At 37.7% G+C, this 27877-nt stretch overlaps 1 protein-coding gene across 9 annotated transcripts in view; it reads left to right on the top strand.

The window, feature by feature from the left end:
* Positions 1-12047, top strand: part of LOC100014158 (zinc finger protein OZF-like) — a 103791-nt gene extending 91744 nt beyond the window's left edge. For 8 of the 9 annotated variants that reach the window (XM_056814447.1, XM_056814441.1, XM_056814446.1 and 5 more), the window contains one exon: positions 68-12047. In XM_056814447.1, the coding sequence (XP_056670425.1) occupies positions 68-1815 (1748 nt within the window). In that variant the 3' untranslated portion in view covers positions 1816-12047. The remainder of the gene's footprint in view (positions 1-67) is intronic. The other variant, XR_008915903.1, reaches the window with a different exon arrangement.
* Positions 12048-27877: the final 15830 nt, after the last annotated feature.

The following is a 27877-nucleotide window of genomic DNA, read 5'->3' as shown; positions in this document are numbered from 1 at the left end:
CCAGTGGAGGAAAAGGGATGTATATGTGTCGAGGTGACTATGGGTATATGTTGTTTGTTTCTTTCAGAAGGAAAGATCAGACTTGAAATGAAAGAGATGACTGCAGAGCTAAGGCTTTCTGGGGAAGAAACTCAGAGGCAAAGATGCATTGGTGATGGTGCCTGTGATTCCACTTGGAAAGAAAACTTTTATGTACATCAGAAAATCGACACTGGAGGGAAACCTTACGAATGTAATCAGTGTGGAAAGACTTTTGCATGCAAGTCTCATCTTATTGCACATCAGAGAATCCACACTGGACAGAAACCTTTTGATTGTAGTCAGTGTGGAAAGGCTTTTTCACAGAAGTCTACTCTTACTGTACATCAGAGAATCCACACTGGAGAGACTCCTTATATATGTAATCAGTGTGGAAAGGCATTCAGATCTAGAAATAGTTTGGTTACACATCAGAGAATCTGCAATGGAGAGAAACCTTTTAAATGTAATCAGTGTGGAAAGACTTTTATACGAAGGACCAAATTTACTGTACATCAGAGAATCCACACTGGAGAGAAACCTTTTGAATGTAATCAATGTGGAAAGGCTTTCAGAAGTAGGGACGTTCTCATACTACATCAGAGAATCCATACTGGACAGAAACCTTTTGATTGTAATCAGTGTGGAAAGGCTTTTTCACAGAAGTCTGGTCTTACTGAACATCAGAGAATCCACACTGGAGAGAAACCTTATGAATGTAATCAGTGTGGAAAGGCATTCAGATATAGAAATAATTTGGTTACACATCAGAGATTATGCAATGGAGAGAAACCTTTTAAATGTAATCAGTGTGGAAAGGCATTCAGATCTAGAAATAGTATGGTTAAACATCAGAGAATCCATACTGGACAGAAACCTTTTAAATGTAATCAGTGTGGAAAGGCTTTTATACACAAGTCTACTCTTACCGTACATCAGAGAATCCACACTGGAGAGAAACCTTTTGAATGTAATCAGTGTGGAAAGGCTTTCAGAGGTAGGGACGTTCTCATACTACATCAGAGAATCCATACTGGACAGAAACCTTTTGATTGTAATCAGTGTGGAAAGGCTTTTTCACAGAAGTCTGGTCTTACTGAACATCAGAGAATCCACACTGGAGAGAAACCTTATGAATGTAATCAGTGTGGAAAGGCTTTTATACAGAGGAACAGGCTTATTGTACATCAGAGAATGCACACTGGAGAGAAACCTTTTGAATGTAGTCTCTGTGGAAAAGCTTTTACAGAGAAATCTGGTCTTACTGCACATCAGAGAATCCACACTGGAGAGAAACCTTATGAGTGTAATCAGTGTGGAAAAGCTTTTATATGGAGGAACAAGCTTACTATACATCAGAGAATTCACACTGGAGAGAAGCCTTTTGAATGTAATCAGTGTGGAAAGGCTTTTATACAAAAGACCAAACTTACTGTACATCAGAGAATCCACACTGGAGAGAAACCTTTTGAATGTAATCAATGTGGAAAGGCTTTTTCACAGAAGTCTGGTCTTACTGTACATCAGAGAATCCACACTGGAGAGAAACCTTATGAGTGTAATCAGTGTGGAAAAGCTTTTATATGGAGGAACAAGCTTACTATACATCAGAGAATCCACACTGGAGAGAAACCTTTTGAATGTAATCAGTGTGGAAAGGCTTTTACCCAGAAGGCTCGTCTTACTGTACATCAGAAAATCCACACTAGAGAGAAATCTTATACTGGCTTAGTAAAGTCCTCAGTCAAAAGTCAACCCGTATTTTCTCTCAACCAATGGCAAGTCAGTAAACAATAGTCCTTGGCAGCAGCTGTGTGCACCCCAGCCATACCTTTGGGAACTTTTGCTCTACTGATGACCCTGGGGTCACCTGCTAACTAAAGGAAGATTGCAGGACCCTCCACTGGCCCTGGACGTGGGGCCTCAGCACATTGATCAGACATGGTCCCAGGCTGTGCCTAATGGTGGAGGAGCGCACAAGTAAGAGCAATGGTTTTGTCTTATTTGGAAATAATCCAATGCTAAGGTTTATGTAATTCAATCTGAATCCCTTTCCTTTTCCCGATGGAATCATGAGTATGATTACTACTTCAATTTAGGAAGATGAGAAATAGAGACTGCTTGGTGTCTCATAGCATGAGACTTCAGGGGCCTAGAAAGGAGCCTCCATGATCTTCAGTGTTAGGTCTAGTCACTTAAAGGTGATTAGGTACAAGAAAAAGTGTAACATACTGAAGCCAGAGCGTGCATTGACTACTAGGAAAGACATCCGAATGCAGAATGGCGATTGAGATTGGGCCAGGTGTCAGCCCTGGCCTAGTCTGTTAGTCAGTAAACGTTAATGAAGCACCTACTATGTTCTAGCCTCTGACGACAAAGGGAAACAAAAGACAGTCCCTGTTGTCAGAGCTCAGAATCTAGTATACAAACATAGTGATAGTTCAAGAAGAAGTAAAAGATCATGAACCTGACTGTTAAATGATCCAGGGAAAAGAAGGTGTTTTATGAATGGAAATCCATTTAGTTAAACAGGGAAATAAGTGAATAGAAATATGAGAACAATTACAGTTTAAGAAGGGCAGAATTGGGGAACAGATAGTAAAAATCAAAATCATAAGGAAAAAAGTAATATCTAGCAGTTAAATAGCACCTACTCTGTGCAGTGCATTTCATCAATATTAGCTCTTTTGATTCTCATAAGAACCATAAGGGTTAAGTGTAATAATTATTCTCATTTTACAAGTGAAGCAAATGGAATGAGCAGAGGACTTATGACTTGCCTAGGGTCATAGTACTAGCGGATGTCTGGGATTGGTATGCTTCTATCCAGTGTACCAAAAAAGTAAAAATGCTCATATGAGTGAGGTTGAAAATGAGAGAAGTTTACAAACTTTCTTGCTGAGGGATGAATATGCTTTTTTTTTTGTTTGTTTTTAGCTCCTTAGCCAGTCAGCAAGATGAATGGCAATTTACCGTTTAAAATTCTTACTTTATCCATTGTGCCACTTAACTGCGCAATTGGAATTGGTTGATACGAGCAGTAGCCATTGTTTCAGTACCATGAATGTAGCTTAAGCAAACACTATGGAAGCATTTAGAGTTTGATCAGACATCAACGACTCCAAGATAATTCACCATATCTGGGGGCATTGCAAGTCATCTTGTCTTTTGCAACATGAGCAATATGGAAATCAGTTTTAGATGACTGCACATGTATAACCTATATCAGATTGCTTGCCTTCTCAAGGAGTCGGGTGAGAAAGTAGGAATAGAGAGAATTTGAAATTCCAAATTAAAAAAAATGCTGGGTCACCAGAGTCAAGATAGCAGACAGAAATCAGGGATTTACCTCAGGTTTCTCAAATTCTCCTCGATATGACTTTAATATAATGTCTCAAAATATTCTGGAACAGAAGAACTCCAAAAAGGAGGAGGTTAAAGAATTTTTCTGCCTAGAGACTTTAGAAGGTCAGCAGGAAAGGTCACTCCCACCATGGTGAAAGTGGAGCAAAGTCTAGCACAGGCTAACAGAATAATAGCAAGGCCATGCCTTACTCTGTTAGCAGCAAAGCCATGTGCCCTGACCCATCAGCAGCAGGCCCTTAAGGGAACTGAACTGGCAGCAACAACTTGTGGAGCTCTTAGTCCACAGACAGTAAGGGCAGGGGGCAGTCAGACAACTTAACAGAAGATCAGAGGTCCTTTTTGTAGCATTGTGTGCAGGAGTCTGTTTTGTAGCTCATATGTGGATTCTAGTTTCAGGCCTGGTGGCAGTCCCAATGTAAGAACCTCCATTAGTGACAAGCTCTAGAAGAAGTAGAATTTGCACCCATGAGGGATTTGGGATGTTGATCACAGTTCCAAAATGTAAAATAAAAGGCTGGTTATTCACAGTCCAGAGTATAGGGCAAGAGAGTAGTGAACATATTTCTTTGTATATCACATCACCTTGGAAGAAGTGAAAATGTATAGAAACACTCCACCCCATTCCAGCACCACCTCTGAAAGCACTTACATTTAAAAACAAAACACCAAGCTTCAAACAATGCCTCATCTACCCCAGGAGCAGACTTAAAATTTAGAATAAAAGTCAAGAAATTAGCTACGGAAATGAGCAAACAACTTTGAAAAAGCACTTCACCATAAAAAGTTACTGTGGTGACAAGAAGATCAAAACAAACTGAAAATGACAAAGTTTCAATGCAAAATGTGAATTGATTTCAGGAACAAAAAAATCCTAGAAGAGCTCAAAAAAGTATTTTAAAACTCAAATAAGAGAAATTAGAGGGAAATTGAGAAAATAATTGAGTTGTAAATAAAATAAATTTTTTAAAATGGTCTGTAGTTTGGTAAAGTAGGCACTAAAATACTGAATAAAAAGATGTTAAAAAACAATAAACCAAGTGATGAAAAGGGTACCAAAATCCATTGAAAAAAGGAACTTCTTTAAAATCAAAATTGGCCAAATGATATGATATATACAAAAATATATTGAAGAGAACTTCTTAAAAAGTAGAACTAGCCAAATGGAAGAGACTCTAAATGAACACTGTAATGAGAATATCAACAACATAGAAATGGGTTTGAATCAAGGACACATGTGATCCCCAGTGGAATCATGCGTTGGCTGTGGGAGGAGGTGGAGAGGAAAAGATAATGATATTTGTTTCCAAGGAATAATGCTTGAAAATGAACAAATAAAATAATGTTTAAAAGTTAAAAAAAAAAAAGTAGAGCTAGTCAAATGGAAAGTGGAGCTACAAAAGTTAAATGAAGAAAATAAATCCTTAGAAATTAGAATTGGGCAAGTGGAAGCTAATGCCTCCATGAGATGTTAAGGAAAAAAAAATTAAATCAAAAGAATAAATAAAAAAAAAGTGAAATATCTCATTGGAAAAATAACTGACCTCGAATCGATGCAAGAGAGATAATTGAATGACTGTACAAGATAAAAGCTAAGATTAAGAAAAAAAAAAAGCTAAATTCCAGGGCTCCCATATTAAGCAGGAAATACAGCAAACAATCCCCTGAATTGAAACAAAATACAGATATTGTGTAGCCACAGTCATTATACCACAAGTTTTAGCAGCTTTGATATTAAATGATTGGTGAATTTGGAATATGATATTCCAGAGTGTAAAAGAACTAGGATTACAAGAAAGTATCATCCACCCAGTAAAACTGAGTACAAACATTCATGAGGAAAAAAATGAATGTTCAGTGAAATAGAGGTCTCCTCAAGCACTCTTTGTCAAAGGGACAGAGCGGAAAAGAAAATCTGATTTTCAAATATAAATCTCAAGAGATGCATAAAGGAAAAGAAATCGTAGATTAATCAGTAAATTTAAGCTGCTTATGTTCCTACATGAAAAGATGATATTTATAATTCCTAGGAACCTTATCATTAGAAGGGCATGGGTATGAATTTATAATGAGATGAATGCATAAAAAAATTAAGGGGTGAGAAGGATGCATTGGAAGGAGGAAGGGAGAAGTAGAATGGGGTACTTTATCTCACAAAAAAAGTCAAAGAGCTTTTGAAGTGGAGAGTTAGATGGAGTTGGGGAGAAGCACTTAAATTTTATTGAAATTTGCTCAAAGGGCAAACAGTATACACACAATTGAGTATAGAAATACACTTTGCCTTCTAAGAGAATAGGGAAGGGATAAGAAAAGAGAATTGGTTAATTGGAAGAGGCAGTAGTCAGAAGCAAAACACTTGAGAATGAAAGAAAAGCAAGTAAGATAAACAGGGGAAAATAGGATGGAGGAAAATACCAAGTTAATCCTAATGTCAAAAAAATCACAGGGGGCAGCTGGGTAGCTCAGTGGATTGAGAGCTAGCCCTAGAGACGGGAGGTCCTTGTTTCAAATGTGGCCTCAGACACTTCCCAGCTGTGTGACCCTGGGCAAGTCACTTGACCACCATTGCCTAGCCTTTACCACTCTTCTGCCTTGGAGCCAATACACAGTATTGACTCCAAGATGGAAGGTAAGGGTTTAAAAAAAAATCACGGCAAGTTTCTCTAAATATGAAGAATATATATGTATATTTAAGGAAATGAAAGTTAAAATACCTCAGGTACTTACGTTACACCTATGTGATTGGCTAATAGAGAAAAGAAAAATGACAAATTGGGGAAATGGGGGGAAATTGAGATGCTTATGTATTGTTGGTGGAAGTGAACTGATTGAAACATTCCGAAGAACAATTTAGAAGCTTGCTCAAAAGGTTCTAAAACTGCAATATCATGACCAGGTCTGTATCCCAAAGATATCTTTTTTGGGGAAAAAAAGGCCTATTTGTACAAAACTTTCTAGCAGTTCATTTTGTGATGGTAAAGAATTGGAAATTGAGGGGATTCCCATTAATTGAGGAATAAATGAAGTTTTGGTATAATGATTATGACAGAATACTATTCTGCTATAAGAAATGATGAGGATAATTTCAGAAAAGAAAAACCTGAAAAGCCTTTCATTATCTGATTCAAAGTAAAGTGAGCAGAATATGGAGAACATTGTACACAGTACTTGCAATTTTATTCAGTGATCAAGTGTGGATGAATTAACTATTCTTAGTAATACAATGATCCAAGACAATGAAGGACCCTGGATAAAAAATGCTACTTCCAAAGAAAACTGATGGAGTCTGAATGCAGATCAAAGTCTTCCTTGATTAGATTTGCTTTTGTCGGGTCTTGGAATGCAGGGGGGAAAAGAATGGCTCAAATTCTCTTGAACTGGAGACTCAAATCATGTTACTTCAAGAAGCATTTCTCAATCAGTTCTCATAAATCACCTACTAAGAGCCAGACAGTAGACTAAGTGCTAAGGATTAAAAAAAAAAAAACAGATGAAATGATTATTCCCTGGAGGAGCTTGCATTCTAATGGTTTAAGTCAACAAGCATTTATTAAACATCTGGGACCCCAAGAAATAGTAGTCTCTGGAGATACCAGGCATTGATTAAAAACAAACACCGGAAACAACTTGCAAATACTAAATTTCCTCAAATCCCAGCATTCCCACATGTGCATTTCCATTTCTACTATTAAGGTCTTAGGTCTCAGAATGGCTGATTAAGTCCTGCAGCAGAAGTGAGAGCCAAAATAGGGGGCCTGTTGAGGAGCCTCTAGAAGTTTTACTTCTATAAATTTGAAACATAGGAATGAGAAAACAATGGCTGAGGCACTTCCCAGATACAGCTCATAGCCTGCTAAAAGGTCTAGCTCAGAAATTTCCTTACTTCAATCTGTGGTGCTCCTGAAAGGCTTCTGGGGTCAACATGAGTTGTAGGTGCTGATTAAGCAACAAATCTGGACTCAGAGCCATAAACAAGTCCAGTCTCGAAGCTACACAGGACAAGAGAGTTTCCAACAAAGCAATCTGGTTTTCCCACAGGTTCTAAATATGCTTCAAGGAGAAGATGTCCACAAAGGCATGCCAAACCTCAACAGCGTCATCATAGAGTCAGGCTGGCTCCAGAGCTCCCTCCTGAATTTCACAGGTTGAGTTTTCCATATGATATCTCAGAAATGAGGCAAGTCTAAGCAGGGGCTTTCTAAAGGTATCAGAAACAGATGCAAGCTTCAATCTTCTGACAGTGATAGCATTTACAAGACTTTTCTCCAGCAAGACTTGTTTTCTGGTAAAAAGCAAGGGGAATGTTGGTTCTACCGTTTCCCCATCAATTATTGGGAAGACTACTACAAATGATCTCATGTAACCTTGTGCTCTAGGCCTTTCCATCTCCTTTCCCTTTGAGATTTGATTGATTAATTTTTTTTCTTTATGCTAAAAGGAGATAAACAACTTTCTCCTTCCAGACTGAATCCTTTTGGTGACTGACAAACAAGGAAACCAAATCAGAGACAGTGAATGCAATCTCATGGGCACATCTGCCAGTGGAGGTAACCTACCCTGGGAGTCAAGTCTTCTGATTCTCTATGGAAGAGGGAGGCCTGAGACAACCACTGTTTGATACAATTGCTCAGAGATCTACTTGTGTCAGTCTTCCTATTGACACTACTGGAATCACTGAGTATGAATAATATAGACTGTATGTGGTTCTACTGGCTCCATCGATTTCTTGCTAGATGGGTACAATGAGCAAAAATTGGACCTCCACCCTATTTGAATAGCCCTCTGCCCTTCCTAAATCAATGATTTTACCCCTAGACATTGCTAATCAGTATTATCCTGTTTAAAGACATTCCATAAGGGGACTGATTATTTCTTGTGTATTAAAAGACATTATTATACAATGAGTCATTTAAGGATAATCAACTAATCCCAATATGTAACAGAATTAAGAATAATTAGAGTAGGTTAAATAGATCCTATCTTATAGTAGATTTTCAACTTGTCATTACCATGTACTTCACTGAGCACAAGAGTGTCCTAACTAGAGGACCTCCATCGATGTGGCCTGATGACTAAGTGGGCAAGGAAGACCCCCAGACCTCCAGCCTGGACGGTCTGAGTACTGGAGAATAGAAATGTTCTAATGGGTTGGAAGGTCCCTGCAAAATGTAAAATGTCCCCTTGTTAGGGGTCTGTTGGCCAACATTTGGGGATTCTGTTTTCTCTGTACATACATTTGTAAGTCTATTACTCAACAATAGATGTGGAGATCTACTAGACCTTTCCTCTGTGAACCTCAAAGTGACAGTGGGACCCCCAGGGAGATTCTGTACTTAGTACTGTCCCTTCTGAACTCTCTGGGATTTAAAGATTATAAACCTTGACTCTGAACATGAAGTGATTTCAGATAGTGGCCAGGTCCATTTAATAAATAGTAATTGACTCAGAGCTCTGCCTCAGTGACTTTATAGGTTAGATAATTTCTGGTATTACATTATGGTTACCCCAGATAGGATGATGAGTTGTGGACCTTCTCTAAATGCTCCATCGCACTCAAGGTACTCCTCCTCCTTTAAAAAATAGGAAGCTAGTACCCTGATAAATTTTCACCATTGGCTCACCCACCAACAAATACTTGGGTTGGTGGGACTCTCTACTATTCCTACCCAAATTCTCCAAGCTTAAGATGTCTCCCCAAGGCTACGGATTGGTGAATTTACCTGAAATCACTCCCCTACAACACCCCACAAATTTAAAGGGGTAAAAGGAGGTCCAAATTGTACTGAAAGTGACTATTTGGGTTTATGACTAAATTATTTGAATTAACCAGCACTTATGTAAATTGCTTGAATTATTAGGCCATATTTTCTGCTTTTAAAGGCTAGGTTGATTTTTTTTTCCTCCTTTTTTCTTATCAGAGCTTAGGAGGTATAACGGAATCATTGCTACTGCCACTTTTTCAGCCTCCAACCAGGAAAATCAACAAACAAAAAAATATTTCAAGTTTCAAACAGATTTTTTACTTGGTAGTGGTCAGGAATGGAAGTTTTTTTTTTTAAGAATATATACATTTTATTGATTATAATATGAATAAAGTCATTTTCAGTGATATTAGGGTTTCTGCTTCAGATACTGAAGACCTATGTGGCTCATCTGAGCCCCCCCAGTGGCCCATTTCAGGAATTTGAAATTGGAGAACTTTCTAAAATAGTTCCCTGAACCCTGAGAGTATTCATTATAAACCATACTGATGCACTCAGTACCTCCAGATTAGTGCACCATCCTTCTAGTTAGAGAGGGGTAATAAGATAGGGGTACAAACTTCAAAAGTGGAACCTCTAAGACATTTAGTACTCAGAATCATAGCCTTTGGGAATCCAGTTGTCTCAGAAAAACTTCTGAAGTTGCCCTCTCCTAGGTAGGGATGTCCACAGGATGGAGGGTGTTAGGATCACATGTTAAAAGGATTCAGAGAAATTGTTTTGGCTACAATTTGAAATTTGTTACTATTCTACCCTTGGAAAATGATTGGCTTTTATTGGCTTCCAACCTTCTTGCCCTGTTATCCCCAGGCCTATAAGATGAGCAAGGCAGAAGAATGAGAACAGCCTACAGCTCCCTAAAACACCTGCATAAGTAAAATTTGGCCTTACCTGAGCCATTCTATTCTTTGGGTTAATCCAAGTTAGCAGGTGCTTCCAAGCATTTGTTTTCAGTCTGTGCTTTTTCGCTTTGGTCTGATCACCTGGAGAGAAATGATTAAATAAAGCAAACCTTTTTAAAACATTTTTATTTGGTCAATTTCAAACATTATTCATTGAATACAAAAATCGTTTTCTTTTACTCCCCTCCCACCACCCCTCCTATAGCCAAAGGGTGATTCCACTGGGTATCACATGTGTCCTTGCTCTGAACCCATTTCCATGTTGTTGGTATTTGCACTAGAGTGTTTATTTAGAGTCTACATCCCCAATCATATCCCCTCAGTCCCTGTAGTCAGGCAGTTGCCTTTCCTCAGTGTTTTTACTCCCACAGTTTGTCCTCTCCTTGTGGATTTTTTTTTTCTAATGGATCCCTGCAGATTGTTCAAGGAAATTGCATTGACACTAATGGAGAAATCCATTACATTCAATTGTACCACAGTGTATCAGTCTCTGTGTACAATGTTCTCCTGCTTCTGCTCCTCTCACTCTGCATCACTTCCTGGAGTGTTCCAGTCCCCATGGAATTCCTCCACTTTATTATTCCTTTGAGCACAATAGGATTCCATCACCAACATATACCACAATTTGTTCAGCCATTCTGGGACCGCAAAAATATGGTTTCAAAACTGTGAGTTGCCAAAACTTTAAAAATAATTTTTAGTGTCTTGATTTCATATTAAAAATAAGTGGTCGCCATGGGAAACATTCCCAAATATGAAACACCCAAGTCAGCTGGGTTTTATGGAGATTTTAATTAATACGAATGAAGGAATTAAGGGAAAGTAAAGAGACAGAGTAAGAGAAAATAGCAGGAAAAGGCTAGGGCCTAGGCCAATGGCCTAGGCCTTTCTTTTTAAGAGATAAACTAAGTCTTTAATCACTCACCACAAGATTTTTTTCCCAAGCAAAATTCCAATTCTTCACTGAAATCCTCAACTCCTGAACTGAGTTCAGAGACCCAGCTCTGACTCCTGACCTCCAATTCAGCTTTCAAAACTGAACTTGCCTTCAGAGTCCTCAAGCTCCTTCCTTTTAAAGAAAATTTTCTCTTGTGTCACCTCCCCTAAATTTTGACGTCTACCAATCACAGATGAAGCTTTTCCTAGGACTGCCAATTCTTATTTTTCACCACTCTTTAGTTCTCTCCTCTGGGTAGATTATATCTTCTGAGTACTTCACATCTCTTTGCTAAGCTTGCCCCTTGTAAGTTGCTTGACCTTTTAGTGATTAATTTGACATTCATAGGTACTTAGCACCCTTTTTGTATTAGATCTAAAAATAGACCTAGCTTAAGGTTCTGCCTTCACTATAAGTATGAGTTAAATACTTTTTCATTGTTTAGTAAGGCGTCTTACAATGTTATCTTCCCCTAAAATATGCCTAAAAATGGGTGGAGCAATGTAAAATTCCCAATACATTCCTGATCAAGAACCTCCAGAGTCTGAGAAATTTTAAGATTCACAATTCCCCAATTGAAGAACATCCCCTGATTTTCCAGTTTTTTGCCACCACAATGAGCACAGCTATGAATATTTTTGTACATGTCTTTTTTTCTTATTATCTCTTTAGGGTACAAACCCAGCAATGCTATGACTGGATCAAAGGGCAAACAGTCTTTTATTGCCCTTTGAGCATATTTCCAAATTGCCTCCCAGAATGGTTGGATCCATTCACAACTCCACCAGCAGTGCATTAATGGTCCCTCCAGCATTCATTACTTTCATTTGCTGTCATGTTAGCCAACCTGCTAGGTGTGAGGTGATACCTCAGAGTTGTTTTGATTTGTATCTCTCTGATTATCAGAGACTTGGAACACTTTTTCATGTACTTATTAATGGTTTGATTTCTTTCACTGAAAATTGCCTGTTCATGGCCCATGAATCAATTGGAGAATGGCTTGATTTTTTGTACAATTGATTTAATTCTTTGTAAATTTGGGTAATTAAACGTTTGTCAGAGGGTTTTTTTTTTAACATTATTTTATTTCGTCATTTCCAAACATTATTTATTGGAAACAAAGATGATTTTCTTTTCTTCTCCCCCAACCCCTCCCACCTCTCCCACAGCCGATGCGCGATTCCACTGGGTATCACATGTGTCCTTGATTCGAACTCATTTCCATGTTGTTGGTATTTGCATTAGAGTGTTCACTGAGAGTCTATCCTCAGTCATATGCCCTCAACCCCTATAGTCAAGCAGTTGCTTTTCATTTGTGTTTTTACTCCCACAGTTTATCCTCTGCTTGTGGATAGTGTTTTTTAGATCCCTGCAGATTGTTCAGGGATATTGCATTGACACTAATGGAGAAGTCCATTACATTTGATTGTACCACAGTGTATCCATCTCTGTGTACAATGTTTTTCTGGTTCTGCTCCTTTCGCTCTGCATCACTTCCTGGAAGTTGTTCCAGTCTCCATGGAATTCCTCCACTTTATTATTCCTTTTAGCACAATAGTATTCCATCACCAACATATACCACAATTTGTTCAGCCATTTCCCAATTGAAGGGCATCCCCTCATTTTCCAATTTTTGGCCACCACAAAGAGCGCAGCTATGAAGATTCTTGTACAAGTCTTTTTCCTTATTATGTCTTTGGGGTACAAACCCAGGAGTGCTATGGCTGGATTAAAGGGCAGAGAGTCTTTTAGCACCCTTTTAGAAAGGTTGAATCAATTCACAACTCCACCAGCAATGAATTAGTGTCCCTACTTTACCACATCCCCTCCAGCATGCATTACTTTCCTACATTGTCATGTTAGCCAATCTGCTAGGTGTGAGGTGATACCTCAGAGTTACTTTGATTTGCATCTCTCTGATTATAAGAGATGTAGAGCACTTTTTCAAGTGCTTATTAATAGTTTTGATTTCTTTGGCTGAGAACTGCCTGTTCATGTCCCTTGCCCATTTGTCAATTGGAGAATGGCTTGATTTTTTGTACAATTGATTTAGCTCTTTGTAAATTTGAGTAATTAAACCTTTGTCAGAGGTTTTTTTATGAAGATTGTTTCCCAATTTGTTGCTTTCCTTCTGGTTTTAGTTACATTGGTTTTGTTTGTAGAAAAACTTTTTAATTTGATGTATTCCAAATTATTTATTTTGCATTTTGTGACTCTTATTCTTGCTTGGTTTTAAAGTCTTTCCCTTCCCAAAGGTCAGACATGTATACTATTCTGTGTTTACCTAATTTTCTTATAGTTTCCTTCTTTAAGTTCAAGTCATTCACGCATTCTGAATTTAACTTGGTGTAGGGTGTGAGGTGTTGATCCAAACCTAATCTCTCCCACACTATCTCCTAATGTTCCCAGCAGTTTTTGTCAAATAATGGATTTTTGTCCCAAAAGCTGGGGTCTTTGGTTTTGTCATAAACTGACTTGCTGAGATCATTTACGCCAAGTCTATTCCACTGATCCTCCTTTCTGTCTCTTAGCCAGTACCAAATTGTTTTGATAACCACTGCTTTATAGTATAGTTTGAGATCTGTGACTACAAATACTCCTTCCTTTGCATTTTTTTTTCATGATTTCCCTGGATATCCTTGATCTTTTGTTCTTCCAAATGAACTTAGTTATGATTTTTTCTAATTCAGTAAAGAAGTTTTTTGGTAGTTCAATGGGTATGGCACTAAATAAGTAAATTAATTTGGGCAGGATTGTCATTTTTATTATGTTAGCTCATCCTACCCATGAGCAATCAATGTTTTTCCAGTTGTTTAGATCTAGTTTTAACTGTCTGGAAAGTGTTTTGTAGTTGTGTTCATATAGTTCCTGTGTTTGTCTTGGCAGATAGATTCCTAAGTATTTTACTTTGTCTTAAGTGATTTTGAATGGGATTTCTCTTTCTAATTCTTCCTGCTGAGATGTCAGAGGTTTTTGTAATGAAGATTGTTTCCCAATTTGTTGCTTCCCTTCTGATTCTAGTTACATTGGTTTTGTTTGTACAAAGACTTTTTAATTTGATGTAGTCACAATTATTTATGTTACATTTTGTGACTCTTTGTAAGTCTTGCTTGGTTTTAAAATCTTTCCCATCCCAAAGGTCTGACATGTATAGTGTTCTGTGTTCACCTAATTTACTTATAGTTTCCTTCTTCAAGAGAAACAGGAAAAGGTAAATATGAAAGAGAGGGAAAAGGAGAAAAATGGTTTTTTTATTCAAAATCTCTCCTTGAAGGGCTACAATTAGATCAAATTATATATTAATATATGGGGGAAATGATATTTGTAACTCAAAATCGTTTTCATTATTATAGTAAATAAAAGAATCATAAAAAAAGATTTGGGAATTAAATGCTATAAAATGATATGCAAAAAAGAAGGTGGGAGGGGGAATCAACTGCCCCTTTCATGAAGTATTTTTGATGAGTGTTGACAGAACCCTGTAAACTTTGGGACGTTTCTACCAAAACTGATAGCTTGAGATTGCTTTTGAGTGTGGAAGTTCAATTTTTAAATCTGATTTAATGTAGGTTTCACAGAAATGTTAAAATAAAGGTCTTGGGGAGATAGGACAATAAAAATTGGAGGAAAAATTTGTGAGCCTGAAAAATTCCACCATTTGGTACTGTTTGATATTTGGCATTCAGGGAGTAGTTCAGGGAGTCAGAGGTCTAATAATGTGTTTCTGTTGAAGTGCTTGATTATTGATTCCAAAGATGAAATCAGACCAACCATGTAACACACAGAAGGGAGGTTTATTATCAAACTGCACTGTGGATCCCAGCACTAAAAATGGCTGGCCTCCAGTCTGGGGCTAACAGGCTTTTTATACATTTTTGTGGTAGGGGAATGTAAAGGAATTCCTGGGGTGGGGGGAGTGAACAGGAACTCATGGGGCTGAGGTGTTATTAGTTCCTGGCATATGTCAGGAGTGGAAGAGACAAGAACTGCTGGGGTTAGGGGTCAGGGAGGGAAAGAAGGGATTTGGGAGCTGGCTCTTCATTTCCCCACTTCTACTACTGTACATGAATGAATCTTCCTCATTCTACCGTATTGTCATAAGGGGATTAAGTAGGAGTCAGGGTTTGATAATGCTGGTGAAGGACCATAGCAGGATGGTATTAATGTGATCCTTGATGAGGGCTATTAGGTGATGAAGAACATAGATTCCTTAACTAGCCCCATTTGGTCAGCATAAAAGCAAAGAACAATATAGGGTCCTTTCCAGCGAAGCTGGAGGTTCCCCTTCCTATACCTAGAGTAGTAAATCCTCAAGGATTTCATAGGGGATTGGTCATTTGACTGGGGTCTGCCTGGAGACATAGGGAATGACCCTCATAAAGGATTCTGTGGTTTTAGGGAACAGACAGGAGTCTGAGATATAGCCTGATAGAATCTAGGTGTAGCCTGGAGGTGCATCTCTCTTGTCCACCTTAAATCTAAAGGAGGATCAAAGGAGGACAATCATCTCAGGGTCCTATAGGGGTCATTAGATGTTTTTAGGTTAGGAGTCATGAGGATGTAAGTGAGGAAAGGAACTTCCCTGACAAAAGTTTGCCCAAGATTCCTGGGTTACAACGCCCATGTAATCTCCCCCCTCTCCAGATATCTAAGGGATAAAGGGTGATGGTCTCAGTATTCTGTAGCTTCTTCAGAGCTAACAATGGTTGTAGAAATGTCCCTGCCTATTGTCAGGAGAGAGGTATTGGCTGTAGGCAATGTCCAGGGCTTCGGGTTGGAAGTATTGCTGAGGCTACAGTGGCATCTGGGTGACTCCCATAAGTGCTTCTACCCTAGAAGCAACTAGAGAAGTGACAAGATTATAAAGGGAGTAGCCAAAACATGAACAGGGAGGGAAAGAAGGTGGACACAGGGTCTTTAGGGGCATGTCCTCAGTGAATGCTTGGTCCTAGGTAGGTGGGGACCTGCTTGGAGATCTGAAGGATGTCCAGTGACTGCTTCCCCAATTGGCAGACAGGTCACAAGAGGGAGAGTTAGCCCCTAAGATAGAAGTGTAGAAACCAGGACTGGGGCAAAAACTAGAACACCAGGTAGAAACAGAGAAAATTAATACAATAGCAATTGGCATTAAACATTTGCATTTGCATATCTTAGCCACCAGACTTCTTCAGAAATCATCTTCTGACAGGCATAGATCCCTTTAGAAAATCTGATTCCTGAGTTGTTTGCAGAGTTGGTATGTGATGTTTCTGTTAAAGAATATCCTTTATCAAAGTACACATTAACTATAAACATCTATAATTACTTGAGTAACAATATGTTAGAGATGAATTTCTTCACCCCAGATTCTGGGGGAAATTCAAGAAAGCTTTGAGCTGTATTTCCAAGCTCAAGATCCAAACTTCAACTGTGGTAAATTAAGGCTACAAATACAAGCCATCTATGAATAAACTTCACCTACTTTTCAAAGTATGTTCTCTAACAATTTAAGAATTTTCAATTATTAACCTAATAGGTTGTTTGGGAAAAATGGAAACTTTAATTTTACAATTTGCATTATGTGCTGATTATGGGAATTTGTCACAAAGGAAAAGGCCGAGAGGGAAAATATTTCCTCATGTTCCAAAGGACACAGTGAGTGGTTTCATGTACAAGCCAGGGCTGTCGCTGGCTAATTCCATCATTGATTCACTAAAGGATTATCATCCTGGATTGTCAGAAAAGGTCCATTCCCAGGTGAGCCCAGGATATGCCTCTGTAACCATCCTAGGACATTCTCTGTTTTTGGTGTATGTTGTCACCATTAGGTCCCAAAAGCCTTCTTTTTCCTTAAAAGACAAGTCTTACCCATATCAGCTGAGAGAAATTCTGCTTATCAGCAGTCTAGAAACAAATTTCTTTACCCTCAAACAAGCTTTTCTCATCACTTTCCCTCTCTAAGGATTCCTTAAAACCTATGAGTGTATGTTATAGCAGTTATTCTTACATATTTTGGCAATAACTAATTTATCACAATTTAGTCACAAAACCTGAATACGAATGTTGAATTCATTAGGTCTTGTAATATTTATTGGGAAAGGAAATAGGGAATTGGAAAACAAGGGGATAATGGGAGGTTGAGGGGAGAGGAGTTAAGGGGAGAGAGGGAATATTGTTTGGTGAGGCAAGGGAGGGGATGTCCCCTGCTGAGAGGAAACAGCAGGGGTCTGATAAGGTCTTTTATTGCCTTGATGACTGAACTGATTTTCAGCTCCCTCTATGACCAGAAAAGATAGTCTACTTATCTCAGTGCGAATTCAAATAATATAAAGTTTAATAATCCAGTTGGAATTGGAGTTTTTCCTTAGCTTCAAAGTATAGGGCCAGGCCCTAGAGGCTGGCGGAGGGTTTTCCCACTTCCGTCTCCTCAATATCAGTCTAATTTTGTATAATTCAGAATCTTAGCAGTAGACAGAAAGTAAACAAGAACAAATCTGACCTTAAGAAGAGATTGGGCTTGAATCTTCAGGCTGAACCAAGAAGAGGCACACCACACCAGACTGGGCTGAACAAGCTCCTCTCCCCTCCAACCCCCGGAAGCAAGATCCATACAGCAGGCAGGAAGTGCTAGTCCCCAGACCCCACTGCCACTCCCAGTTGGGCCCTTCCCCCACAAACTGTCAATCTTGTTTCCGTTCCACAATCGTCCCCTTTTTTTGTTGTGACCTTCCCAAGGTCACATATTTATATTATAGTTACCAATTTACTAAATCTACTCTAAGGAATTCTTAACAGAAAATTTTGGGAAAGGGTACTGTTGGGGTTTTACAATAAATTCAGTACAATACATGTTGAACAAAATTATTACAAGAAATTTGAATATTAGTGCTAATACTACTTACTCTACGTTAACTAAAACTAATACGTTAACTAAAACTAATACATTATTTATAGAAATTATTTACATATAATAAAACAATATACATTGTTCCGCATCATGATGTCAATCAAATAGAAATATCTATTGATTTTTCTATTTGCCTAAGACCTTATGGAACTAACTATATACATATTTACAGTTTGCATAAATACAATTTCAGACACTTGTTTATATAAACAAGGTCTCTCAATATGTTAGTGATTTTGTGTTTTGCGTCTAATAGTGTTGTGTTGAATTAATACTTACCAAGTTACTTCAGATTTCCACTTCTCATGTTGACTGATGGGTCTCTTCTTTCTTCCATGTTATGTAGTGATGCATACTATTTCCCTAATATGTGAAATTATGTTTGTTCTATTATTTCAACACACTCGGTCTTACACATAAGTCTCACTTTCAATCTGTCCTCTTCTTATATAAACAAATTTACAAAGTTCAAAGTCTTAGCTGTCCATTTCAGCTTTTCCTCTTTGTTTCTTTTCCCTAGCATCTTTTCTTGATGCTTTTCCTCTGGGATGCTTTTCCTCTGGTTTGCTTTTCCTCTGGGTTGCTTTTCCTCTGGGCTGGAAAGTTGTCTCGAACATTATGTGTCACTATTATTTCTTTGTGTTGTATTTTTTATGTTAATCAGTTTTTTGTTTCCATTTCTCAGCCCTATCTGTTGTCTAATTATCTTTGATGTCTGTTACAGTGGTGTTGAACTTTTTCTGGTTTCATGTGGGAACAGTGAAACCATGAGTCTTTTCCTGCAATTTTTATAGCTGATGGGGTAGTAATACTTCATGTGGTCCAGTCCATTTTATGTCTGTAGCCAATTTTCTATTGAAATTTTTTAAGTATACTATGTCTCCTGGTTTGATGTTGTACAAATTGTAATCCAGGGGTTTGTTTTATCAAGTCCATTTCTTGTCTGTAAAGCTTGTATATATTTTGTTAATTGACAATCTCCACCTATCATGGCAATGTAAGCTGGTTTACAAGTCCTTCCTTGCCAAAATGCATGTCAATATAGCATCTCAAATGGAGAGATATGCAAATCTCCACTGGGTCGTGTTCTAAGATGGAACAGAACTAATGGAAGAATGTTTGTCCATTTTTGGTGTGTTTCTGCACAAAATTTTCCTATCAATGTTTTAATGTCTTTATTTAATCTTTCCACTTGCCCTGAACTTTGGGGATGATATGGTGTGTGGTATGTTGCTTGTATTGCTAGATTTTTATAAATTTCATTTAATATTCACTGAGTAAAGTGACTTCCACAGTCTGAGTCCAATTTTGAGGGAATCCCAAATCTAGGTATGATTTCTTTTAATAGGATTTTGACCACAAATGCTGTGTTGTTCTTTTTGGAAGGAAAAACTTCTGGCCATCTAGTTAGTTGTCTATGATGACAAGGCAATACTTAATGGTCATTTTGGCACCCAGGGCATCGTGGACTCTGTCAAGAGAGTATGGATAACCCCTGGTATAACTACTATAGCCTCTAAAGTATGTTCAGCCTGCTCTATTTGCCAGGCATATAACCAACATGCATATCGTGGAAAAGGCTTTGGGGGACGTCCTCTGGCTTACACACCTTTTGAACATCTACTGATAGATTTCATAACAATGCCAAAGGCTGGACGTTATAAATTTTGTCTGGTCATAATAGATCAACTAACCAGATGGCCGGAAGCATTTCCTACGACCCGAGCCACAGCAGATTTTGTTGCAAAGATACTTTTAAAGGAAATGATTCCTCGTTTTGGCCTGCCAGCACGTATTGACTCCGATAGAGGGAGTCATTTTACCGATTCTGTCTTAAACCAAATATATTCTTGCTTGGGGATAACTCCAAAATTCCATGTTCCATATCACCCCCAGAGCTCAGGCCAAGTGGAGAGGATGAATAAAGAACTTAAGACTATGATTGGCAAATTATGCACTGAGACCCATTTAAAATGGCCTGAAATTCTCCCTCTGGCCCTATTTTATCTTAGAAGCAGGCTTAGAGGAGACTTACATATTTCACCATTTGAGATGCTTTTTGGACATCCTCCTATACAGGCTAAGCCTTTCTCCCCGGCTTATACATCACTATTAGGGGGAGATATTACGATTTCTTCCTATATACAGGAGTTACAGCATAAACTACGTGAACTTCATGAATCCGGAGCTGCAGTACAAGCTGGACCATTAGACTTTTCTCTGCATGACCTGAACCCAGGAGATAAAGTTTATATCAAGAATCTCAAGTGAACTGGAGCAACTCAACCTTCATGGGAAGGACCATTCCAAATATTATTAACTACTCCAACATTTTATAAAGATTGGAGAAAAAGACTCTTGGATTCACTGCTCACATGTGAAGAAAGCATCTTCTGCTGCGACTGATTACTCTATCCTATCATATGAATTGTGACTATATCTTATCATATGAATTGGAGATAATAATCCATAGACAAATGGATGCTGTTTTTTCAAGAGCACATTGAATTACTGATTTTTTTCTTATTTTTCTTATTTCTTTTCTTTTATTTTTCGATCAGAATATTTGATTTTTTCTCATTTTTGTACTGAAGGTACACATAATTCATATTAATATTATTTTTTTTCCTGCAGTAATAAAAGTTAATATATATACTCTTGCTATAATATCAATATATGCCTAAAAGCTTTAAACTATTGGAACCTGCCATTTATTGATAAAATATTATAGGACTGTGATTAATGTTTGTGTCTGATTCCAGGAAAAGGGATAAAAACAAGGAGCACAGACTAAACCTAAATAGTTCCAATAAAGCACACAAGAGATATTGAAGTGAGACTTGAGGTTGCGACGCTTAACTTATGTTTAAGTCGTAGGATTTCCTCGTATCTACACTCTTTACGAAGTACTCAAACAAGTACAAAGCTTGACTATCATGCTGGCTCCCTATATCCCTGAATGAAAAAAAAAATCAGACGAGGGAATGACATTTCCCCATCAAAATAGAATTCTAATTCTTCTTATATTATGGCAACTTCCTGTAGTCTTGGCTACAAATGGCTAAGTGAAATATTACTGCATTCTGTCCTACATACTTGTGGGATAGAAATTACTTTAGAATCGACCTATACGAGGCCTATTTTGAATTTTTCTTATGTTTTTTATTATTTTTCTATTCTTTTGATAATGGACACATACACCCCCATAACTGCACATTGCATTCTGAGCTAAACTTGATATTTTTAAATACTTACTTCAGGGGGTTGTATTTTAATTTAAATTCTAAGAAGTTTTGAATTTTTTTTGTTTAAGATTGTATTTTTATAAAAATCCAAGAATTTTGAATTTTAAGATTGTACTTTTGTAAAGATTCAAGATTTGATTTTGTTCTAGAAAAGATCTTCAAGAAATAAGCTTAAAAGTTTTATATCCAGAGAATGAACTGCTGCAGAAAGATGCCGAAAACCTACACTTCATCAAGAAGATCAAGAATGAACTTTGGACATAATTGATTGGACTGAAGTTTTGATTGAACATTTATTGTAATTGTACACATTTATGCCAAAAGGGACTGCCCCTAATTTGGCTTTCTGTCAATGAGACTAGCAAAATATTGGTTTTGCTTTCTTTTCTTTTCTATTTTCTCTCTCACTATTCTAATTCTCTTTAAAAAAATGAATATGGTGCATATCTATTGTTAGAATTGAATTCAGAGTTACAAAATTGATTATGTTGTTTGATCAATGGGGAGACTGGTCTCCCATGATCATCAAGGGGGATTGTAAACCTTAAAATTTCTTAGATTTATGAATGTTGGAAAATTCCCCATTGGGAAATTTCATACTTGAAATTACTTCCTACTGATAGTAAGAATTCTATTGGAATATGAAACTCCTTGGCATGGGAGGATCCTTCTCCTCCCTACTTAAGACTACTTTTGGACAGAAACCTTTTGCTAAACAATGGAATGGGCTTTGACCTATGCTTAAGCATAGAACAGGAAGTTCTTTGAGTCATGATTGATTTTAGAATTGATACAATAGAGATACTTGGAATGACAGAACCAGGTCTTGGAAACTACAATCTCCACCCTACTCAGAGTAAGAGGATTTAGGAAGGGCTGCAGCAAAGATCAAGATTTAATTATTTGAGAATATGACCTTCAACAGACATGTACAAAGGGGACAAACCTCTGGGTGGTCCTGGGTTAAACTAGAGGCACCATTGGCACAGGGGAGACATGGACAGTGATTGGTAGATGTGAGAACTGAGGGGAGGGAACTTAGATTGTTTGCTTAAAGATAGTGGGGTCTGAGGACTGAAGGGGAAGTTTTTTTTGCTCTGGAGGAGGTCTGAGAGGAGAGAGGTCCTGAAGGGAGAGTTCCTGGAGAGGTTTTGAAGGAGGCTGTGGAAGGTGAACTGAGGAGGAGTCAGGAGGAGAATTCTCTGGAAACGTATCTTGAAAAGAGGCTCTCTTGAAGGTGGAGGATGAGGTTGGCTTGAGAAGCCTTACCTAGAGAGATCTTGGGTGAGTGATAAAACCAACTGACTGATTTATTCATTCTTATTCCTTTCTTACTTTCCCTCTTTTTCTATTGATTAATCAGTGTATTATAAATTAAATTTCTCTATAAAACTAAGTTGGCTGGGGCATATTCATAAATTGGGAATATATTCCCTGGGGACCATCTTATATTTATATAAAACCAAGACACAGTAGAAAACATATTTCAGCGGTCATAATTGATATATATTTCCCTTGCTCCCAAACATTTTAATTATCATAGTTTATGGCTCCCACTCTCTTATCTACAACTATTTTTTTTTTGCAGATGAAAACATACCACTCTTCACTTTATTTTCTCCATTAATTTTTATCTCTAGTGTAAATAATATGTCTTTATTCATAACATGTTGGACAGGGAAATATATGTTATATGATAATTTATGTACTACCTCTATCATATTGCCTGCCATCTTGGGGAGGAGGGAGGAGTGGAAGGGAAGGGAAAAAAGAATGAAACAGATTTTATGGACTAATGTGAAAACTTTTCTCTTGGGTAAGCATATTTATTACATACTTAAAACAAATCATATGTCTTTTATATTCTGTTATATATTATATAACATATGTTAACACATGCATGTTATATGTGTTGTATGTTATATGTTATATTTTTAAATTTAAATTTCATATTTTTATTTTTTAAATTTAAATAAAGAAAATCTCCTTAATTAAAAAAAAAAAAACCTGGGAGAAGCTGGGTGAGTTGAGAGCCAGGCCTAGAGATGGAAGGTCTTGGTTTAAATCTGGCCTCAGACACTTCCTAACTGTGTGACCCTGGGCAAGTCACTTAACCCCCATTGCCTAGCCCTTACCACTCTTCTGCTTTGGAGCCAATACAGACTATTGATTCTAAGGTGGAAGGTAAGGGTTTAAAAAATAAACATAAAGAAACCTCGGGTTCATGGTAGGAAAAGATTTATACCAATGATATTTCTATACTAACCTTCTTTCTCAGCAGGAAAATTCTACTAGGCCCCTGGACCCCATGACTTCATGTTCTGACCTATGCTTGTCTTTACTTTCAATCATGTTTTGACTAAGCACTTGTTTTGTTGTTCACTTGTTTCAGTCATGTCCAAGTTTTTGTAACATTGTTTGAGTCCTTCTTGGAAAAGATACTGGAGTGGTCTGCCATCTCCTTCTCCAGCCCATTTTACATATGAGGAAACGGAGGCAAACAGAGTAAGGTGGCTCACACAAATAAGTGTCTGAAGCCGGATTTGAAATTTCTTTTTTCTCTGGGGTTCTCAGTGTGGTCTCTTGCAAGCTGAGGCTTTCATTTATGTGTCTTCTGCTTTACTTCTTGCCCAAAGACCATGGTGATGCTTGCTGTAAAGAATCCCCCTGGCCTACAGGTTGTTGTCCAGTCTTGTAGGGATTGTGTTCATCAGTTCCTTCCAATTTTTTTTTTGGTATTTATTTTTTATTTTTTTATTCCTATGCTTTCTAATATTTTATTTTATTTTTTAAACATTATTTTATTTGGTCGTTTTCATACATTATTCACTGGAAACAAAGATCATTTTCTTTTCCTCCCCTCCCCCACCCCGCCTTTCCCTCTCCCATAGCCGACGCATGATTCCACTGGTTATCACATGTGTTCTTGACTCGAACCCATTTCCCTGTTGTTGGAATTTGCATTATAGTGTTCATTTAGAGTCTCTCCTCAGTCTTATCTCCTCCAACCCTGTAGTCAAGCAGTTGCATTTCATCGGTGTTTTTACTCCCACGGTTTATCCTCTGCTTGTGGGTAGTATTTTTTTTAGATCCCTGCAGATTGTTCAGGGACATTGCATTGATACTAATGGAGAAGTCCATCATCTTCGATTGTACCACAATGTATCAGTCTCTGTGTATAATGATTTCCTGGTTCTGCTCCTTTTGCTCTGCATCACTTCCTGGAGGTTGTTCCAGTCTCCATGGAATTCCTCCACTTTATTATTCCTTTTTGCACAATAGTATTCAATCACCAACATATACCACAATTTGTTCAGCCATTCCCAATTGAAGGGCATCCCCTCGTTTTCCAATTTTTGGCCACCACAAAGAGCTCAGCTATGAATATTTTTGTACAAGTCTTTTTGTCCATTATCTCTTTGGGGTACAAGCCCAGTAGTGCTATGGCTGGATCAAAGGGCAGACAGTCTTTTATCCTCCTTTGGGCATAGTTCCAAATTGCCCTCCAGAATGGTTGGATCAATTCACAACTCCACCAGCAATGAATTAGTGTCCCTACTTTACCACATCCGCTCCAGCATTCATTACTTTCCATAGCTGTCATGTTAGCCAATCTGCTAGGTGTGAGGTGATACCTCAGAGTTGTTTTTATTTGCATCTCTCTGATTACAAGAGATGTAGAGAACTTTTTCATGTGCTTATTAATAGTTTTGATTTCTTTGGCTGAGAATTGCCTGTTCATGTCCCTTGCCCATTTGTCAATTGGAGAATGGCTTGATTTTTTGTACAATTGATTTAGTTCTTTATAAATTTGAGTAATTAAACCTTTGTCAGAGGTTTTTATGAAGATTGTTTCCCAATTTGTTGCTACCCTTCTGATTTTGGTTACATTGGTTTTGTTTGTACAAAAACTTTTTAATTTGATGTAATCCAGATTATTTATTTTGCATTTTGTAACTCTTTCTAATTCTTGCTTGGTTTTGAAGTATTTCCCTTCCCAAAAGTCTGACATGTATACTATTTTGTGTTCTATCTACAACTATTTAACGCTCAAAACTAATTTAAATCTAACACTATCTTCCTGACATGTTTCTGCATCTGTTGAAGCCAAGAGTAGATCATCTACATATTTGATTAATTTGCTATTTTTAAATGTTATATTATCTGTATCTTGGCTCAAAATTTGTTCAAATAAACTCAGGCTTTCCACATAACCCTGGGGCAGCCGACTCCATGTATATTTTGAACCCTTCCAGGTAAAAGCAAAAATATGCCTGGAGTTCTCACGTATAAGTATGGAAAAGAAAGCTGAGCACAAGTCTACTACTGTAAAGTATGTGGCTGTGCTAGGAATAGAGGAAATAATAGTATTTATGTTGGAAACTACAGAGTGTCTCTTTATAACATGATTATTCACCGCCCTTAGATCCTGAACGAATCTATAACGGAATTTGCCATCAGGCCCTCTCTTTGGTTTTTTAACTGGCAGGATGGGCGTGTTGTATTCTGATTTGCAAGGGATTATAATTCCTTGATCAATTAATGAGTTAATAACTGGTATAATACCCCCAATTGCCTCCTTTGAGAGGGGATACTGAGGAATGGAAGGAGGGGGCTAGATTTAGTTTTTATCTGCAAAGGAACAGCAGATTTAAGTAAGCCTACATCAGAAGAAGATGTGGCCCAAAGAGATTCTGGTATATCCTCAGGTATTTCAAAAGTGGAAGGCTCTTTTGCCTGCTGGTTCTCTGAGAGAATTACAGGGAGTAAATTTAAAGATTCCTCTGGTACTTCCAATATTAAGAAACCATCTGGGGATCAAGTTATTGTGGCTCTTAGTTTGCATAGAAGGTCTCTCCCCAGCAAATTTAAAGGGGAGTCAGGCATCAAAAGAAAGGAATGTTGTACCTGTAGGGGTCCTACAGACACCATTCTAGGGGCAAGTTTTTTAACTCTTTGGGGTATTCCTGATACTCCCACTACACTTTGTGAGTCAACAGAATAACAATTTAAATCTGGTACATTCTTCAATACAGACCTGGCAGCTCCAGTGTCTTAAGAGACAATCATAATAAGTATTACCCACCTTTAAGGTAACATGGGGTTCATTAGTATGGGGAGGGCAGTGGGTAAGGACAAAGGGTAGTAGGACATCAGGGTCCGGAAAATCAAAGGTTGTATCCTCTGATTCCTGTGCCTCAGCCCCCCACCCCCCAGACACCATCATTGTGTTTGGGATATTCCTTGGGTACCCCCCTGAAGGGCACCTCAACTATTTTTTGAATGAGCACCATTTCTTATATATTGTTTTTGGGTATTATCATTTTCTTCATTTTGAGCATTGTCATTATTTTCCCAATTCCTATTTCTAAAATTCTGGTTTCCAATGTTCTTATTTCTATATTCATTATAGTTATTTCCATAATCATTATTATAATTTCTAAAATTTCAAAAATTCTGGTTTCTATGATTATTATCATCATTTCTATAGTTGTTATTTCTAAAGTTGTTATTCAATTGTGTATTTCTTTCAATAATCTTAAGAAAAGTTCTATATTCCATCATTTTGTGGCCCTTCTCACAGAAGTGGCAGGTTACTGATTTATTTGTGAATTTCCACAAAGGGGCTATAGTCTCTCCCTTATTTTTGAATTGTCTCTTTAACATTTCAGTTTCTTTCTTTAAATCATCCACTAATGTATTGCCTTCCTCAGGTCTTTTTACACGTCCTTTATAAACATAGGTTGCTACTCTCCTCAATTCTTCGAGGTCCATAGAGTCCCAATTAGGACAGCTAGTTTTAAAGTAGTCTTTTACCACTGAATAACAATTCTCAACAAATTGCTTATGTATTTGTCTAATGTCTCCTTCTCTGGATAAATCAAGGTCCATATATGTATTCCCTACATCAATAAGTCTGTCCATAAACTGGGAGGGTGTTTCCTGTCAGGTTCTTTCAAATTTTGACCATTTTTCAGGCCTATCCAAGGAAGCTCTCATGGTTGTCAATAATGCTTCGCTGGCCTGGTTTAGTTTTGTGTGATCTAGTTCAACATTGGGGTTCCAATGTGGATCTTCAGTTGGCCAATAATTTCCTTTCTTAACTTGTTTTTGATTAGCCAGAAAAGCGATATTATTTTTCTCTCTCTTTGTCAAAAATGCTTCTAATAAATTCTCAACATCCATCCAAGTGGGGTCAAAAGTTCTGAATATGTTCTCTAATTTTTTTATAATTAATATTGGTTCTTCCTCAAATGATGGCATACCTTCCTTAACTTTATTTAAATCCTCAGGGCTAAAAGGTGTATGATGTCATACAGATACCAAGTTTCCATTTTTATTAAAAGTGGGTACTTCCCTTAAGGGAAATTAGCTATATAAATTATTTGGTACTCCTGTTTCTGTTTCTAGGCTTCTTGCTCCATTCTCAGTGGGGTACGTATGAGAAATAGAAGAGTTGGGCACACTAAGGAAAAGGGTTTGTTGTTTTCCCATAGTGCCAGAAAGATCAGAGGTAGGATGTGAATTTAGGTTGGAATGTGAACTTAAAGTGGATTGTGTAGGGTTGGAGGAATCAGTAGGGTATGAACTTAGAGTGGAGGCATGAGGATGGTTGGAAGCATGGGTGGGGTGTGAACTTAGAGTGGATTGTGTAGGGTCGGAAGCATGGGTGGGGTGTGTACTTAGAGTTGAGGGTGTGGGATCTGAAGCATGGGCAGGTTGTGAACTTAGATTTGAGGTTGTAGTATCAGAAGCATGAGTAG

Source organism: Monodelphis domestica, chromosome 2 (genome assembly GCF_027887165.1).
Source record: "Monodelphis domestica isolate mMonDom1 chromosome 2, mMonDom1.pri, whole genome shotgun sequence".
Taxonomy (NCBI): Eukaryota; Metazoa; Chordata; class Mammalia; order Didelphimorphia; family Didelphidae; genus Monodelphis; species Monodelphis domestica.
This window is presented reverse-complemented; position numbering and strand designations above follow the sequence as displayed.